General features: G+C 38.6%; 1 protein-coding gene across 1 annotated transcript in view; it reads right to left on the bottom strand.

Annotated features, from left to right (window-relative positions):
- Positions 1-20,824, bottom strand: part of LOC126176184 (MAP kinase-activating death domain protein) — a 545,775-nt gene that overhangs the window by 361,189 nt on the left and 163,762 nt on the right. Inside the window, exons 12-14 of the mRNA XM_049923326.1 lie at positions 13,079-13,237; positions 12,364-12,571; positions 797-898 (exon numbers count right to left, since the gene is read on the bottom strand). Of these exons, the coding sequence (XP_049779283.1) occupies positions 797-898; positions 12,364-12,571; positions 13,079-13,237 (469 nt within the window). The remainder of the gene's footprint in view (positions 1-796; positions 899-12,363; positions 12,572-13,078; positions 13,238-20,824) is intronic.

Raw genomic sequence — 20,824 nt, 5'->3', positions numbered from 1 at the left:
AATGAGAAAAGAAAGCCTTACTAAATTGTGTAACTGGTCAGCATGTTGTCAAATCCAAATAACATACAAATAACTAACTGACTAAAGGATGACAGGACTATTGGGCATGGGGATTTTTGTGCAATGTTTTTGAATGGTCTCTATTGAAAGAAGTAGCATGCAGTAGATGGGAAGAAGAATGGTCTGGAGAAACACAAAGAAGACAACAAGGGAGCAATAAAAGAGGTGTTATATAAGCTGTATATTGGAAGTTGTTTTGAAGTAAGTAGAGTAACATCTTCATAATCTGATCATTAATAGTTATATTGGTCTTTTTACATACATTGCTGTTTCACTACTTCAGTTATCATTTATTTACAAATTTGTTAATTTAATAAGAGTAGATTGAGGAGTACTATGTATAAAATATGTAGAGTTCTATGACTGGAGATTTTTGATAAGATGTCTATGTACTGTTGGATTAAAAGTAAAAATAAATCCCTATTGTACATAAAAGAGAAAAAATGAGAGAGAGAGAGACAGAGACAGAGACAGAGAGAGAGAGAGAGAGAGAGAGAGAGAGAGAGAGAGAGAGAGAGAGACTGAAAATAGCTTATAAATCACTGGATTGGTTGTTGCATAAGGATGATAGTTTAGATTTCAAAGTAGATGAGCATTATGTTTAACTGTTTTACTGAAACACATATTTTTCACGATCAAATTCACAATCTACACTCACTGACTTTATTTAAAACTTATAATGCACAGTACAGCTTGTGAAAAGTGTAGAATGTTGCCTAACTGGTGACACACTTACTTGGTGATAAGTCAGATGATACCATTTCTGATACAAAGTCACTGAGAGAAGAGTATGATGAGCTTGTGCTCTCAGCTCCTTCTGAATCAGAACCACTTTCATCTGGAACAAACAGTTTCAGCACAAATAAGACACAACTAAACTATCAAATAATTACAGTTTTTATGTTTTTATTTTGTTTTTTTTTATGTTGTGCTGTCTCTGAGAATAATATCAGATAATGTTTCAATAAAATTAATTGTAGTATAATAACAAGTTGTTTCTACAGTCGCTTATGAAAGCCAATAAATTCGCTATGACACTCAAACTGGCAATGAAGTGTATGAAACAACTTTGCAAGCACACATCCAAAAACTAAAATAGAGCATAATAGTAAAGCAATGTTTGCTATGTACATACTGCACCCTTCAAAAATTATTATAGGAAACATAAAATGATCGGCAAGTATGAATGTATGATCATACATATGTGAAAAGCAAAGCCTAACAGAAAAGATGAAACTTACAGGTTAGAGTTTTTTTTCTAAAAAAAACTTTGATAGATGAATGTTTCCCTCCTTCAGCCTTCTTCTGTGGTGCAGTAACCCTCCACATACACAAAAAGATGAAATCAGCTGGCAATGCTTCCTCCTGTTCACTAATGTACTGCAGCACTAACACAATTGTCTAGAACCCTTCTGAAATTGGGATGGGATTTCTCCTGTCACCTAAGTTTACCTCTTCCTGATTTATTACTTCCCCCTGCATCACTGTTTCTACAATATCATTGCCAATTAGTTCATCAACTTCATCAGTCGCTGTCCATTCTGTGAGGTTATCTGCATCAACATCCTGACAGTCTGGTACACTTCTGAGCAATGAAGTACCATCACTTCCATCTCTGATTTCAGTTTCACACATGAATTCAAAGTTAAAATGTCCATCTTCATGATCTAAAAGAATTTTCCAGGACCTTAAAAGTGATACGTTGAGAATCTATCCCCACACTTTGACAAACCACCTTAGGGATGTCTAGCCAGTCAATCCTCTCCAGAATGGTTACACAGTCTTCATTATTATCAATTGCTGATATCAGCAAACTAGTATGATGGCAGCGATACTACTGCTTTAGCATTTCAAGGATGCTCTGGTACACTGTATGGGGGGGGGGGGGGGGGGCAGGGGAAGGGGGGGGGGGGGGCAGCACGCACGTGTGCATGTACACGTGTTTGTTGAAATTAATCAAGATGGAATTACTCATTATTCACAATTAATGTTTTGCCACAGAAAAAAATATTTTTGTCATTTCAGACCTCAAGTTTGTTTATTTCTCCCATTTGGCATTATACTTCTGTCAAACTATTTTTTTCTGAATCAGATAATGCATTTGTTTGTCCAAATAAGCCACTAATTAAGAAATTGACTAAATTGTAGAAATTATTAACCCAGGAATTTTACACAAAACCCAGTAAATCGCCACTTTGTTTTCAAATTGACTGTACATCAGACTTTAATACTTTTCTAATTATCTAACATACAATTAAACCAAACAATGGTTGGGCTAAGATCAACATTACTGCTACATCTGATGCCAGCAGTATTATAAACTAAAATATAATTACCAGATTTACAAAATATCCATATGCCTGTCTTCATACTCTCCCTCCAGACAACTGAGTCCTCAGTCAGCTGGAATTCATTGAGTTAACATCTTGTGTCAAAACCTGCTCTTATATGTAAAGAGTTTGTACTTAGCTCCTGACTGATTAACTTCTTAATGTCAGAGTTCACAGCTAGAATTCAGTCCAGCAGCATCTACGCATCATTCCTCATGTTAAACATGTTGTTTCTGTCTCACTGAGAGTCCACAGTTAGAAAGCATCACTTGTCTTTGCCCAATTGGTCATCATCTCTCTAGTCTATTTTATTAATTTTTCCATGTTAACAACACGAACATGAGCATATTGCTAATGGTTATCAGAAAATCTATTGTGTTCAAAGACTGTATAATCAAAACCAACTTTGTGATTGTTAGAATACATACACCCAATAGCTGCTTACAATAAGTAATCTTTATTTACGACAGACTGGACAGACTGTTTCGGCTGAATTGGCATTTTCAAGTACGTCTAGATTGATGTGACATCCATATTGCATCATTAGTGGACTGTTTTTTAATGTCACTGCTTTATTAAGATCATAAGTGGTGTCAAGATGTTGAAATTAAATGTTAGTTGTAACGTGACAGCAGTTTGACAGTTCCACTCATACCACACTGTATTCATCCATCAGAACTCACTCATGAAAGTACACCATAAAAATCTTGAAACTGTCCAAATGTTCCATAGTTTATTGGAAGTGTCTACCTGTGATTAGTGTTCTATGATATCTTATAGACTTGGTGGTGATTGTGTTGCGATGAGTGATAATAAATGTGAAAACCAGTCAAATTAACTAAAAACTTCATTGTGTAAACAATTAAGTAATCATTATAAAAGTGGATTAAGGAAGGAAAAGACCCACAGTGGTTTAATAACAAAATTATTAAAATGCTGAGGAGACAGAGATTGTTGCTCTCTTGCTTCAAAAAATAAAGCCAAAATGTTGAGAAACAAAAGTTTACCTATAAAGAGATCAAGGTGCACAATAACTTATTTGGTGTGACGAATGGCAGCTTTTTCTAAATGTGGAAAAATGTAAGTTAATGCATATGAGTTGGGAAAACATCCTGTAATGTTCAAATACAACTTTAGGAGTGTGGTGCTTGAAACAGTCAAATAGATTAAATATCGATGCATAACACTGCAAAGAAACATGAAGACTGATGACAGGGAAGACAAATGTTCACCTTTGGTTTATTGGCAGAATTCTAGGGAAGTGTAGCTCATCTATAAATGAGACTACATGTACAACACTTGTGTGACCCATTCTTGAGTACTGCTTAAGTGTTCAAGATGCTCATTAGGTCACATTAAAGGAAAAATCCAAACAATTCAGAGGTGTGCTGCTACATTCATTACTGTTAGGTTGCATCAACAAGTAAGTATTATGAAAATGCTCCATGAACTCAAATGGGAATCCCTGAAGGGAAGACAACATTCTTTCTGCATAACATTTGAGAAAGTTTAGAGAACCAACATTTGTGACTGCTGGCATCTATAGCCACTAATGTACATCTTCTGTAAGGAATGTGAAAACAAGGTAAAAGAAATTAGGGCTCATATGAAACATGCAGACAGTCATTTTTTGCTTGCTCCATTTGCAAATTTAACTAAAAAGGGAAAGAATAGCAGTGGTACAAGCCACTCTCCACCATGCACTATGTGGTGGCTTGTGGAACATGTAGGTAGGGATAGAAGTAAATACCACCCTACCATCATGATTTAGCAATTTTAACAACGTAGATACAAGAAGGAAAAAGATCAATTATTGTGAAATAATTGTGTGTCAACAACCCCCAACCAGAGATGCTATGCAGTGCTGAGTAAACTGGTCACTGATGGCAGCTGCAGTAATTTCAGAACAAGATTCTACAACTATTTGAGTAATGATTGGGAATAATATGTGAAGAGAGCCACTGTTCACTTTAGCCGTCACCTGCTACTAAGCCTCTTTAAGGCTTTTACTGAGTCCTGCAATCACATTACATGAAAGTTACCTAGAACATTTATGAGACCAATGTTTTTGTAACCAGCAGTGATTTGGATTCCCTGCCTAGCACAGATGTGGACTTATCAGCGGCTGCAGGCTGCTGCCATAAGTGGAGTCACTGCCAAGATATGAGTGTCAAGTGGCACCACCTGGTAGCGACCATTTGGCACTGAGCCTTTGTCTAGGCTCACGGCTCCCTCACTACTTGCTGTATTTGTAGCTGTTCATATCACACCACTGTGCAGCCAAATTGATTTAGCTTGTTTCTGGTCTCAAATGGTTACTAATTTGTAATTGTTGTACTGATTCATCAACTCTGCTATGTCCCAGTCTTGTTAGTGTTTCCTTCACTTCATGAACTCAGTCTACTGCAGGCTTATAGGAATGTGTGTTTGTTACCCAGTGGTTCAGTGTACCCACCAGACCAAGTGACGATATACATGTTTCTACCAACACCACACACGATAGAAAACTAGTAATGAGGAATTTTTCACCATGCCATTTCGTTTAGTGAACCACAGATCCTGAATTTGTCAAGTTGTAGTAGGAGCAGCAGGAACAGCACACACTGCTGTTACAGTCTCTCTAGAATCAACAACAGGAGGCAGCTGCTGTTTCTGCACCTCTCCTTCTACCATTCACTTCTTTCAATGAGATAAGTGAGAGTTGGGAGGTCTGTTTACAGTTTTTTGAACTGCACAGCACGGCAAATCAAACTTATGATCCTGCATGCCACAATGTACTGTTACTGTGATCTAGGAGTAAATTGTATGAAATGGTGCAAAAATTACACACAGTCTTGGATCCCAGAACTTTGAAGTTTTCTGAAGTTTGTAGTTTGCTGACTGAATACTACAGTCACCAAATGAACTTCATTGCAGCTAGGTTCAAGTTGAATCGCTGTGTTAAGCAAACTAAGGCACTTGCAAGTGTGATTTTGCCTCTCACAAGTGTGACACATCTTACATACATTTGTTAATTTGGGACTTTATAATCTGCCAGGCTCCAGATAATGAGGTTAGTGTAAAGGTTTTAGAAACTTCACATCCAACTTCGAGTGGTGTGTTAAAAATTGCTAAGGCATACAAAATTACTGTCTTGGCACAAGCTCTTTTTGATGATTGTTATGGTTTTGACATTGATAGGAGTATTAATTGTCATCACACCCAGTGATCACCTGATGACTCCCAGTCAAGGTCATCATCTGAGCATCAAGTAGTCAGGTGACATTGGCTTCAGTAGCTAATCACCATTGCACTTGTCATTCAACTAATGACTCTCAGTCAAGGCCATAATCTGGTTCACCAAGCTCTTGTGCACCTAGTGCCAATAGATTCAGTGGTTGGTGCTTCCTCACCCTCCACATCAGTGAATGCACAAAGCTGAAAGCGATTTGTTCACCATCAATGTGCCCCAAAGCAAGCAGTGGCTCCTGACAAAGTTTCCTCTCCGTTACTGTATGAGAACTCCAGCACAAGCCATGCTGTAAAATTACGTCCGGAGTGTGGCCTTCATCATCAACAGCATCACTGCCTGTACTGTAACATTGTCTGTTTTGTTTGTCATCAGCCAGGACACCTTGCGAGTGTCTGCTTCAGCAAGCAGGTGTCAACTTTGGCTGCTAGCAAGCTGCATGCTATCCCGCCACTGCCAGGGACAACAGCTGATGGGATGCAGCATATCATGTTGCAACTGGATGTCAGTAGGGTGACAGCAGCCTTCCAGCTGGACACCAGCTCAGCTGTGTCCTAAATGTGACTGTCATTATTATTTTACAAGTGCCTAAGGATCTTAAAAGAATTGCAGTGTTTTCTGGGCAAAGTCAATTATTATGCCAAGTTCATTCCAAATGCTGCTCATATTTCCCACCTCCTTAAGTAGTGGAGATGGGCTTACACCCATACAAGATCATGAGACTGCCATTTTTATTTTACTTGGCAACTATTTGGGCCACTTATTAAGTACAGACAGGCTTACACCCACACACGGCCATGTGACTGTCATTATTATTTTACAAGTGCCTAAGAATCTTAAAAGAATTGCAGTGTTTTCTGGGCAAAGTCAATTATTATGCCAAGTTCATTCCAAATGCTGCTCATATTTCCCACCTCCTTAAGTAGTTATGTAAGAAAGGGTGCTCCATTTGTGTGGTCAGAAATGTGTACAAGAGCATTTGTGAAACTTAAAAAGTGTCTTAGGTAAGCCACTTCTTTGGCAATGTTCCAACCGGGCGAACAATTAATACTGGCCACAGGTGCGTCTGACTGTGGTGTTGGTCCCATCCTGTCACATAGATTTGTTAACAGCATGAACAACCTATTGCATTTGCAAGGAGTTGAACTCAGCACAGCATTTTAGCTTATAGCCCCATCCTGACACACAAGCCCTTTCAAATTTCCCATACGTAGTGCAGGTGCAAGATTCTGCTTGAGTGTCAACCATGTACATTGTTTGACCTCCTGCATGCTCACTGTAGGCTCCATGCCTCTTGCACCACACTGTATTACCATGCTGGCTCTCATGATGTTTAGCCGAAATACCAGGTGGACCCAGGGTATCATGATTTGCAGTAGGGGCAACAGATGTTCAAGGTGGTGATCGGCCAGGAGCAGCTGGTCCATCACTGCAATCAACTCCACCCACAATGTGCCGTGTCACCCCTGAATCCTCCTCAGGCACTGATGGGGCAGCAATGGTGGACTCATCCAAAAACCAAACCAGCCTCTGGGCCTCCTCCTTCCCCCTCTGCCCTTTGCCCCAGTGCAAAGCATTGATGGGTAGTAGGTACTGAGAAGCAATAGGAGCAATTGGATGGAGTTGCCACCAAGATAAGCACATCACATGGTGCCACCCATTAGCAACTGTTTGCTGCTGAGGCTGTGGCCTGGACTCATGGCACAGCACACCACTTGCTGTACTTTCTAGCTGTCTTTCTAGTCTTGAGTGTTTACTAGTCTGGGAATGTTGTATTGCTACACTGACTTCACTACCTCCTGGACTTCCACTTCGTGAAGTCCATCTATTGAAGACTTATAGCAACATGTATTCATTTCCTGGTGGTTTGGATATCCACCAAAGCAAGTGAGGATAAACAGTTTCTATGTACACCACTCAGAACAGAAGAAATGTAAGTGAGAGACTCTGTTCAGTTTTGAAGAGATTATTCCTAACAATGGACCACCTCTTCCATAATGACAGTGACGTTGAAGGCTGTGAATATCAACAATATTTTTATGAATATGAGTGTGAAACAACAGGTCTTCTCTGACACCCACAATAATTGGGTTTGAGTATTTTCAACCCATTCAGGTCTTTATTGGAAAAGTAACTGATAGCCCAGTATACTTCATATAAAATCTCATTGAAAACCATTCATGGTTTGTAAGAATATATTTACAGAAGAATTCAGTTTGTTTCTGACATGAAAGTTGGCCGTGCACAATATAAGGTGTGTGTTCAAATTTTTTTGCCTACTTCTGCAATAAATGAGTACTATTAAGATAAAACAACTCTTTTATTTATACTTCAGTCTAAAGACTTGATATCTTAGTTTCCATACATGTGTCCAATAGCTTTGCTACTGCTGTTAATATTTCTTCTGTTCCAAACAGTATATTTCAGATAAACTCTTAAAACTGTATGGTGCAGGCAAAATAACATTTATTTTGTGATCTGAGGCTTTCCTGGTGAATGTGCTGTATCCAAGGTTCTCGAGTGTCCAGCTGGATCCAATCATCAAAGTTCCAAAATTCCATCAGCACCACCTGATGATGGCGGAATGGTTATTCACCGAAATATCGTGGAACTTCGACGATCGGATCCGGCTGGACACCCGAGAACCTTGGATACAGCATTTATTTTGTCTCCAAAACAATTATCAAAATTTTTCTACATCTGTTATGTATGCAAAAAATAGCTTAATTTGATTTCCCCAACACTAGAATAGTCTTACACACACTCACATTTTTCTGGGAAAAAATGATGGTATTGATATCACATACACACAAAGAGAATTCACAAAGACTTTATATCCAGCATAGAAAAGACAGAAGAAAGCAAAAAAAAAAAACACTGACAAAAAGGAAATTAGGGCCATAAAGACAGAAGAGTTCATGCAGAATTACACAGGTGTATTCCATCTCACTCTCTTTCTAGCATATCTCTAATGATTTTGATTCTGAGTAATTTTACAAATTTTCAGTTTGCCTACACCAGTCTTCCTTTCTTTTACTGTGGTGCTTTCCAAGATAAAATCTGATTTTGTGAAGATTTTTCTTGCATTTACAATTTATGTTACAGAGACTTGTTCAGATTCACTGATTTACCTGGTTGCCATGCAATTCATCCTCCTCAGGGGATACCACCTTAACATAGCACTGTCTGAGCGGGTGAAGAGGTTTGCGTGCTCTGGATCCAGAGGGATATGCCAGTGGTAGTGTAGCTACCAGCAGGGCTGCTTATGCCAGACAGGCTAAAGGGGAGGAGCCATACCAAGTGTGTCCCACAACGACCTATCAAAAACATGTCTCCTATCCTTTTCCTATCCCTAGCCCAATCTTTTTCTTTTCCTTCCCATTTCCCCCACTTAACTGATGCTGGCGATTAAAACATGTGTACGGGTACGGACGAAATGCCAATACCTTATGCCAAACATCTGGCAAACCGTCAGTGCCTGGGTGACAAGGTGACAGCCCCACCAAGGCAATCAGAAGTGGTGGGCCAGTCACCCACCCTTCTTAAATAACCTGATTACTGAAACCGAGACAAGAATACAAAACCAGATAGATAAACTGGTAACAACCTTTGGCATGAAATGGAAAACGAAAATTGGTTTTTGGAATATACGAACCTTGAGGGAGAGTAGCAAGCTGAAACAAGTGACAAGGGAAATGAATAACTATACACTTCATATCCTGGGATTGAGTGAAGTGAAGTGGTCAGAGTTTGGTGAAATGCAGACATCGGATGGAATTACATTTTTATATTCAGGACGTTAAGAGGAAGAGGAACACTGGGATGGAGTTGGGCTATTGTTCACCAAGGCAGCAAAGGAAAGCTTTCTAGAATGGAAACCTGTGTTCAGTAGGATCATGACTGACAGATTTAAGATGAAGGTCTGAAACATGATGCTCATCCAATGCTATACCCCCACAGAGACATCAGACATTGAGAAGAAGGAGGAGTTCTATTACCTGCTATGAGAATTGTAAGGAAAGTGAGCAAGAAAGATATCCTCATTGTTATGAGAGACATAAATGCCAAGGTGGGAGATAACAACGAGGGTTTGGAACAGATAATAGGGGTACATGGCTTGGGTGAAATGAATGATAATGAGGAAAGATTTAGTGACTTCTGCGTAAGCCATGACCTTGTAATAGGAGGGACTTTGTTTCCTCATCAGAGATGTCATAAGATAACATGGGTGTCTCCAGATCATATTACAGAAAATCAAATTGACCACATCGCAGTATCCAGGAAGTTCAGTAGGAGCCTGGAAGATGTGCAGAATAGAAGAGGAGCAGACGCAAGTAGCGACCACCATCTTGTTACTGCCAGTTTCCAAATGAAGATTGTGGTTTCCAGAAAGAAGATTCAACATAGGTAAACTAAAAGATCCACAGATAAGTGAGGGATTCCAGCTGGAACTCTGGAATAGATTCCAGTTCCTGGAACAAGATATGGCTGAGGATAAGGACATGGAGGAAATGTGGACAGAAGTTAAGAATACTTTTGTGCAAGTAAGTGAGAGACAACTTGGCTTTAAAAATCACCTGTGGAGAGATTGGATGTCTGAAGATACCTGGAGGGAGATCACCCATAGAAAGGAGGCCAAGGGAAGAGTAAATCAGAGCAGGACCAGGCAACAAAAAGCACAGACACAAGCTGATGATAGAGCAGCAGATAAGGAAGTGAAAAGGAGTGTGAGAAGAGACCACAGAAGATGGATAGATGAACAGGCTGATAGAGCAGAGCAGGCAGCATGGAGGGGGGATGTAAAAGAACTATATGATATCACTAAGATGCTCTCAAAGAAAAGCTTCCAGAGGAACCGAGCAGTAAGGAATAAGAAAGAGGAAATAGTAACTAAATGTGAAGAACAATCACATACGTGGAAGGAACACTTTAACAAAGTTCTGAATAGAGACATTGGCGGTGAGGTAGAAGAACAAGAACAAACGGAATACAATTATCCTAGGCCCAGCATTGGTGTAAATGCACCCATGAAAGCAGAAATTAGGATAGCATAGAAGCAGATCAAGAATGGGAAGGCACCAGGACCAGATAATATAACATCTGAGATGCTGAAAACACACTTGGACACCACTGTCGAGTTATTGTACATCCTCTTAGAGAAGATATGGGGAGAGGAGAAACTGCCAACAGTTTGTAAACGAGGTATTATCATGAAAATACGCAAAAAAGGAGATGTTACTAATTGCAGCAACTCGTGGGGCATTACCCTATTGTTAGTACCAAGTAAGGTACTTTCAAGGATCATTTTAAACCACATTAAGGATTCTGAGGAAGCACAACTGAAGAGAGAACAGGTGAGTTTTAGAAAACATTGAAGCTGTGTGGACCTTATCAATACTCTCAGAATGATCCTGGAAGAAAGCGCAGAGTGGCAACACACCCTCCACTGTACCTTAATTGACTTTGAAAAGGCTTTCGACTCTGTCAATCAAAGAGTCATGTGGGATACACTTGCAAAATATGGCATTCCAATGAAGAATATTAACATCATCAAGAAGATTTATGAAGACTATGAGTGCCAAGTACTAACAGAGCCATTCCAAGTTAATTTGGGAGCACAACAAGGGTGTATTCTTTCGCCAACACTATTTCTTTTGGTGTTGGACCACATGATGAAGAGAGTGATGGGGGAAAGGAAGAGAGATGTGCAATGGGGGATGCGGGATAGGCTCAAAGATCTAGATTTCACAGACATCTGCTTAATGGCACAACAAAATCGAGACATCGAAGTGAAACTGGCCAGGTTCCAGGGAGAGGCGGAAGTTGCAGGCCTCAAGATAAACGTTCGCAAAACCAAAGAAATGTGGATAAATTTGACCATCACAAATAGCTGGCCATTAATGGAGAGGATTTTGAAAAGGTCCAATCTTTCCTCTATCTCGGAAGTATAGTAACGACTACAGGAGGTGCTGAGGTAGACATCCGTAGTCACATCCGCAAAGCAAATGGTGTGTTTGTACAACTGTACCCTGTTTGGAGAAATAGGAACATCTCAAAGAAGACCAAACTCCAGCTTTTCAATAGAAATGTGAAGGCTGTTCTGTTGTATGGTTGTGAAACTTGGAAGGTGACTAACCACATCAAAAACCAGCTACAAGTTTCATCAACCGCTGTCTACGGCATATTTTAAATGTGAGATGGCCAGATACAATGACAAATGAAGATCTTTGGAGGGAGACAAATTCAGCAACCAATCAATATACAAATCAAGGAAAGAAAATGGAACTGGGTTGGGTATACATTGAGGATACCAGATGGACCTGTTGAAAGGGTGGCATTGGATTGGAACCCTCAAGGAGTTAGAAAATGTGGACATCCCAAACAGACCTGGAAAAGGATGATCGAGAGAGGAGCTGCAGAGGATGGGAAAACCTGGAGTGAAGTGAAGAGACTTGCTAGAAATTGTACCAGGTGAAGGAATTTCATCACAGCCCTATGTTCCAGGAGGAACGACAGGAACTAACTCGAGTCAAGTAAGTCATGCAATTCATATTAAGGGATGCTGCTGCTCTTAATGATAGCAAAGGTGTAAAGTGGTAAGATGGCTTGATACCAATAGTTAAACATTTTTGAAAAATGAAATATTTCAAAGAAAGTTTTAAACTCTGACAAAGTCTCTCAAGGGCTACTTACTACATAGTTGTACAGTACTATCCTTGTCTTAACTTCTGTAACACTCCTAACCTGTTGGTTGCTCCTGCTGACGTAATGATCGCAATGCCCCACTCAGTGAACTGCTCTCATCCCACACACTGAAGTAAATGGGTTCCAGAGTATGTGCATACCACTTAGATTTATCTCCAATAAGAGTAGGATCAAACACCCCAGTGTGTACACGCAAGAACGCGACATTGCTAGGAGTTAGAGACCATTCTGCCAGAAATTCCACAGCCTGAAAATAAATCACCAAGAAAATACAATTATTCAAACAAAATAAACTTCAATTATTCAAACAAAACAAACTTCATACATATGAATACTTCAATGCCCTTAAGTTCTTGCAGTGAGATAAAATGTAGTGAATTGTATCAAAAGGAATATTCAAGCAAGAAAACTAATAAATTATGAGACAGAATTGCTGGTCAGTACTGCCAGGAGGAGAGAGGGAAAGTTTAGGGAAGCACAAAAAGGAAGGGTGGGTCACACAGACCTCAGGATGAGAGGGACCCTCTGCATATAAACAAGGATATTTTATTGTAACAGGTGTAGCAAACACACTATTTTAAAGCCTAAAATGTTCTAATCACCTCAGATGTACTTGCATATTTACAGTATGTTGTACTTAAATGATAAGTTGACATATATATGACAATACTGTTAAACACATGTATTCACTCAAAAAAATTATGGTAATCATGAAAATCTGGCCATACAACAGTATAATGTTAAGACATGTTACCTGAGTACGAGCAAAGCGGTTAAGAAAATGTGTTGTTCGAGGCCTGGATCTCAAGAAACTATTAATCTGGAATGCCACAACAGGTCTTGGATAGAGTCTCAGGGTTCTCGTGTGTTCAGCAAAATTTGCTAGAAGATTCTGGGAGTTGAAAAATCTCACCTGCAAAGTAATTAAAGGATCATTAGAAAATTTTTATTTCAGTGCCTATCACAATAGAAATTGTGATTATGGGTGATACAGCACCAACATATATTTAACGGTTATGAAAAGGATTGACTGCTATTCACTGTAAAGGTCACACACTGACTTCTAGGCAAGCACAATGAAAACACTGTTACACAGTATGCTTTCAGCCAGAGTCTTCTACAGAAAAGGAAGGAAAACATACACACAGATTCAAACCAAGCAAGCAAACTTCATGCATACATGACCGCTATCTCCAGCTGCTTTACCCAATCCAGCTAAAGCAGCCAGAGATAGTGGTCACATGCATGGGAAGTGTTGTCTGCTTGTGTGAATGTTTGTTTGCTTTCCTTTCTTTTCTGAAGAAGACATTGTACAGTAGCATAGTGTGTAATATCCTACATTTGTGCATAAGAGATCAAAACAACAGACACAATTTCACAACATATAGAAAAAAGACTACATCCAATGCCATAATCCCTGCCACATCATGTCTCCCAGACACATATAAAAAAGCTGCTTACAAAGCAATGATATACAGAGAAAACAAAATTCCACCAGACAAAAAGAACAGTGAGAAGGAATTAGACATCATTAAGCAAACTGCAGTGGCTAATGACTTCCCTAGCTCAGTGATAGACAAAATACAGAAAAAGCAACAGAAAAGAAAGAAGTTCCTGTCTCTTTAGAGGGCACAAATAATACAATCAAATGTGTGGCCAGCATACCTTATGAAGGTATCGTTTCTCAGCAAACTACAACAGAAATTAGTTAATACTTTAAAATAAAGCCTAAGACTCAGGAATATACAAAATCACATGTAAGACTTGATGAAGCTACCACAAAGGACAGACTGGCAGGAACTTTCATACTGGACATACTGAAGAAATCAACTGTTACACACATAACCAATTCACAAACACTGGCCACCCATTGAAAAACATAGAAGAAGCTCTTATGATAATCCATCACTTCAAGAAGTTGCAAACAACGTATTTAATGGAGGAGCTGAAAATTTTTGTACCCCGCCAAAATCACGGGGAAAAAATTCTCAGGGACAAACTAGATAGTGAATCAATTAATTTTTGAAAATTTTTCTCCTGTATGTAACAGCTACAGTAAATTCATAAATGTGCTCATTTATTCTGAGACTCTACTCAATATTTGCAACAAAATAAAATATAAAGTATAGTCAATAATTAATAATAAATAAATAATAAATTAAAAGTCAGTAATAGTCAGTATTGGTAAAATAATTTTATAAGTGACAACTTTATGTAAATAAATAATGTAATCCACAGAAAATATAGCACCTCTGTATCCAAATTTCCTCTGGAACCATACTGTCACAATCTCTTTCCAACATATTTTGTTTAAACATCAAACAGTGAGTCATGAATTGCAAGTGTGTGATATTCTGCATAATGGACTAGGCACAATGTCTGAAAGTAGGCAGACAAAAATGCTATTTTTGACATCCACACATAAACACAAATTCCAAGAGTTATATTGCTCAGTTTTCTGATTGCAGTATAACTACGAAAATGTGAATACAGTCCAAGGGAGGTGGGAAAACACACATTCAAGCACCTCATATAATAATCATGTATATAACTGAATTTGGAAATGTGAATAAGGTCTCAAAATGCATTGCACTAAGGATGGAAACATATGTAACTCTTGCAGAGTTTCATTATTTAAATCATTAGTGACACAGTTGCCAGCTTTCCAAAAACATCAATCATGATGAATGAAATTAATATCCTGTGAAACCCTCGTCATCTCTACATAACTACTGCAGTCACAATTCACTTGTGTCTGGTTAATGTAATCAAACCTTCATTCCCCTCTACAATTTTTATACCCTCCACACCATTCCCCTGATAATCAGAAAAACTATTCCTTGATGCTTCCGGATGTGTCAAATCAACCTAGTCTTTCTTTCAGTCAATTTGCATAATTAATTATGTGATCTACCATCTAATTGTCTCCATCCTTCTGCAGAATCACATTTCAAAGGCCTCTATTATCTTATTGTCTGTAGAGTTTATCTATAATTTACATTTTACTTTTGCACAAAGCTGCACTTCATACAAATACTTTCAGGAAATTCTTCCTAATATTTCTTACACTTAAAATCATATATAATTTTTGCTATTGGGGCAGGAAAATCAATAATGATGGGAAAAGTAGAGGGGATATAAAATGCAAAAGGGTGATGGTAAGAAACACATTTCCAAAAAAGAGAAGTATTTTAATACCTAATATAAACTGAGATATTAGGAAGTAGTGTCTGGAGTGTGGTCTTGCATGGAAGTAAATCCTGGGTAATTAGCAGTACGAACGAGAAGAGAATAGGAGTTTTCAAAATCTTCTTGATTTCAACTTCAACCAAGTCTACAGAGCAGTCGTGCTTCTGCTGCAATCATCACCTTCTGCTCTGATCATGTATCTCAGTTTGCTGTTTCATGGTGCAGGGTTTCACCAATGAATTTCCATTCCTCTATGTCCAAAATCATTGTATGAACTGAAAACACATCTTATCGTAGCCATCAAGACCATGACAATAGATATGTCCGGGCTTAGGTTAATTATGGAAAATGCTTCTGAAGGACGACTGGATCATTTCACAAACACAAATCAACAGATTAAATGAAACTGATGCACAAAAATTAGTCTAATGGTGATAAAAAGCCCACTCACAAAAACGGTTGGTTTAGCAAGTGGTTTGAGGCCTCATAAGTTTCTAGCCACTGCAGATAGTGGAAAAATTATCACCCATCAATTATACTTCACTTCAAAACTCTGTATCTGATACAAAATGTGTAGCTTCCTCTTATTGCTAATCAAAGAAAGTCACTCATGCAGGGCTTATTATCCACTATCCATAAATGACAAATTTTGCTTTGGTATTTTTTCCATTCATTTTCAGAATTGGAAAAAATGTGGATGTTGATCACCTAACCTGTTTAGCATCTAACTCACTCAAAATGGATTATTATAAACTATATTTGATGCCTTGTTTTTTGCTGCAAAGCTGAATAAGTTTCGCTGTTGCCCAATAAGCTACTTATAGCTGTCCATTTGCTGTCAGAGACAGCAAAGGACTTGGAAGAGCAGTTGAATGGAATGGATAGTGTCTTGAAAGGAGGGTATAAAATGAACATCAACAAAAGCAAAACAAGGATAATGGAATGTAGTCAAATTAAGTCGGGTGATGCTGAGGGAATTAGATTAGGAAATGAGACACTTAAAGTAGTAAAGGAGTTTTGCTATTTGGGGAGAAAAATAACTGATGATGGCTGAAGTAGAGAGGATATCAAATGTAGATTGGCAATGGCAAGGAAAGCGTTTCTGAAGAAGAGAAATTTTTTAACATCGAGTATAGATTTAAGTGTCAGGAAGTCGTTTCTGAAAGTATTTGTATGGAGTTTAGCCATGTATGGAAGTGAAACATGGACAATAAACAGTTTGGACAAGAAGAGAATAGAAGCTTTCGATATGTGGTGCTACAGAAGAATGCTGAAGATTAGATGGGTAGATCACATAACTAATGAGGAAATATTGAATAGGATTGGGGAGAAGAGAAGTTTGTGGCACAACTTGACTAGAAGAAGGGATCGGTTGGTAGGACATGTTCTGAGGCATCAAGGGATCACCAGTTTAGTATTGGAGGGCAGTGTGGAGGACAAAAATCATAGAGGGAGACCAAGAGATGAATACACTAAGCAGATTCAGAAGGATGTAGGCTGCAGTAGGTACTGGGAGATGAAGAAGCTTGCACAGGATAGAGTAGCATAGAGAGCTGCATCAAACCAGTCTCAGGACTGAAGACCACAACAACAACAACTCCTATAATTGCAAATTCTGCCCCTTGGACAATACATAGTGGAAGTGTGCTACTACATAGTATGTATCATGGAGTAGAACATCAAGAGATGAGTTTGCTAATACTAGGCCTGTTAACCCGCCAATTGTGAATAGGAAAATAAATCCTAGATCTCATAATAATGGCGGGTTAAACTTGAATTTAGTTCCATATAATGTAGCTAGTCATTTGAATACCTTAATACCTGTTGGTATGGCAGTAATTGTTGTTGCTGATGTGAAGCATGTCAATGCATCAACATCCATTCATACTGTGAATACATGGTGTGCTCATACAATAAATCCTATTAATCCAACTGATAGTATGGCATAAATTATACCTAACATTACAAATGGTTCAATTTTCCCTCTTTCTTGGCATACAATATGTGAGATAATACCACACCCTGGTAGAATTAAAATGTCGATCTCTGAGCGTCCAAAGAATCAAAATAAGTGTTGATATAGAACTGGGTCTCAAGGATTTGGTTAAAATGTCAAGTGTTTTGTTAAAATGTTTGCTTACTGCCTTTCACTTGGAACATACTTGATAATGATTCCTCCCTCTTCATACCTCTTCTCTTATGAAATGATATCAATATGTTTTGATCTTTTATGAAGTTTGGGATTTTTTATGAGTCTTATCACACTCTGATTATCCATAAGGAGTTTTGTTTCTTGATTGCATTGCTCTCCGAAATAACTTAGCAGATTCTGCACCATATCACATATTTACAGCATGCTGGCGGCCACATATTCCACTTCTGCAGTAGGCAAAGTTACCATTCTTTGACCCAGGGAGAAACATTGTAGGTAAATTTGATAACAGGATAACAAAACTGGAGGTCAACCACCTTATTCCTATATGTCTTGCATAATCCAAGTTGCTACACTTGAACAGAACCATGTTGTCTTTGCTCTTTCTGTACAATATACTGAAATCCTTCGTGTGTTGCACATACCTGAAAGTGTTTATGATGGCTTGACAATGACTGTCTTCATAACTGTTTACATATTTGCTCACTGCAGGCATTTTGGAAGCCAGATCTGGTTGACTAATAGTTGCAAGAAATAAAAGTGGATCAATTGCTTCCAGGAATGGAAATTTAACTACAACTGGCACATTTTCATCTGCTGAGCACAATTTCATTTAGATCCACTGGAACAGATACAGGATTCAAATTTTCTGAGTCAAAACATTTCAAGATTTGCATTGCATACACTTTTTGGTGGACAAACAATGTTTTATCTTCATTATTTCGTTCAATTTCCATTCTGAAAAAGACCTTCACTTCAGAAACAGTTATTATATACATTTTCATTCCATCTGCAATTACCTTGAGAGATTCTTTGCTTTCTCTAATCAACAGCCCATCATCTACAAACAAATCCAAGAAGTCCAGATAATTGGCAGTTTCCCCCGTGTGCAGTGAGTTGTATCGCAGGACGGGCAACAAAGTTTCCTAGCAGTACAGTCCAGAGCTTTGAGTAAAGCCTCAAGCAAAAAGTCTACCATTGTACCAGGAGCAATTTTTATTTTTGGTGGCTCAGTTTTGAAAACCCACTTTGAATCTATCATCCTTTGGTCCTTTTATAGCAGGATGACATAAGTTTCATTCATTTGATGTGTTTAATGTTTCTCTTCAATTGCTTGTTTGCATTTTTCTTTGTCTAGACCCAAGACTGCCTCTTCAAAGGTGTTTGGTTCAAGACAGTCTACATAGCTTGCATCATATCTGGCTGGAGGTCAAATCTTGCTCGTGTCATGTAACTTGTAAGACTGCTGTTAATCTTCATGTGGTTGTCCGGGATCTTGAGCCCACCTTTTTGTAGTTTACTCACATCTTCAGCTGGTGGCTTGACATTGTGTTTTCCATCTTAACCTTCAGATTCTTCAGTTTTGGAGACCAAATAGCAAACAAAATTACATAAACCGAGAAAATGCTGCTTTTAAATGGGTTTATGGATGGTCAGGGCACGCTTACTGAAATTCAAATCTTGGGATTTGATGATTTTATTGTTTTCTGGATTAAAAAAGTCTGTAACTGCAAGATCCTCCCTGATATTCAACCACAATCATTTTCTTGGCCTTCGAATCCAACTTCTTGCAGAAAAATTTAGAAACAGAGAGAAATGCTTCTGCACTGAAAGTTCACACTTGTGAGATCTGGGGTTCCCTGATCTTAATTCACTTCCCTGATCATAATTCGCATAGTGTTGCATTTCTTCCCTATTTGATTGAAGTCTGATTTAACATATATACAGTGGTGTCAACCATTTCCACCCACAGAATTTTCAGAACATTCGTCCCAATGAGCATGGCCTTGTGGACTCGATGATGGTCCTGTGTTTGTGTTCTGCCTTCCAATTTTATTGTGAAGTATACGATTCCATTGACTCAAATTCTATCCCACATTCAATGAGATAGTTCTTCATGTTCTTGTTCAAGTATTCCATCCCTCAATCAATCTTCAGGGTCTTCACACTTCTGGACAGCCTGTTCAACATTGTCATCCCAATTCCTTGAAACGATAAAAAATATCAGACTTATTTCTCAAGAAATAGACATGACAAAAACCAGATGAATCATCTGTGAATGTTACAAAATAGTATGCACCACTGACCTCATTCAGTCACCATTTGTCTGCACACATCACTGTATATGAAATCACTGATTCCCAAAAGTCTTGCTCTGATTTTCTTGTTAAAAGATAAATGATGACACTTTCCATATTTACACACTTAACAAAAGAATGATGCTGCATCAGACATGTTCATTCCCTTGATACGATCTGTTCTGATCAAATTCACAATCAGTTTGACATTTACAAGATCCAATCCTTTGTGCCAGTTTTGAGGTTATTTGTGGATGATAAAGTCACATCACATTGAGTGTTTAATACAAAAAACATTCTGCAAATTTTGTTTCCTTGTTTTATTCCTTCAATAATGACACATCCCCCTCTCAAGAAATGTTAAAGAACTTAGCTACAAATCTCACCCCAAAACCTTTTGTCATGCAAATACTGACAGATAATAAATTCTTCCTCATTTTTGGGATGTAGACTGTATTATCAGTTTATCCATCTTCTCCATACTCATTTGTGAATTTCTTTATTTTAATTGATCTGATTGTCTTCAATTCCATTTAGCATTATCTGCACTTGAAACTTCAATGTTCTGACACTCATGAATTTCACTGAACCAGTCTCATGGAAAAATGATGTGCCACAATCCCCCACAGTCAGTAATCAAGACTTCACTCATATGAAACTTCCTGGCAGATTAAAACTGCGTGCCCGACCGAGACTCGAACTCGGGACCTTTGCCTTTCGCGGACAAGTGCTCTACCATCTGAGCTATCGAAGCACGACTCACGCCCGGTCATCACAGCTTTACTTCTGCCAGTATCTCGTCTCCTACCTTCCAAACTTCACAGAAGCTCTCCTGTGACCCTTGCAGAACTAGCACTCCTGAAAGAAAGGATACTGCGGAGACATGGCTTAGCCACAGCCTGGGGGATGTTTCCAGAATGAGATTTTCACTCTGCAGCAGAGTGTGCGTTGATATGAAACTTCCTGGCAGATTAAAACTGTGTGCCTGACCGAGACTCGAACTCGGGACCTTTGCCTTTCACGGGCAAGTGCTCTACCATCTGAGCTACCGAAGCACGACTCACGCCTGATCATCACAGCT

Source organism: Schistocerca cancellata, chromosome 3 (assembly GCF_023864275.1).
Source record: "Schistocerca cancellata isolate TAMUIC-IGC-003103 chromosome 3, iqSchCanc2.1, whole genome shotgun sequence".
Taxonomy (NCBI): domain Eukaryota; kingdom Metazoa; phylum Arthropoda; class Insecta; order Orthoptera; family Acrididae; genus Schistocerca; species Schistocerca cancellata.
This window is presented reverse-complemented; position numbering and strand designations above follow the sequence as displayed.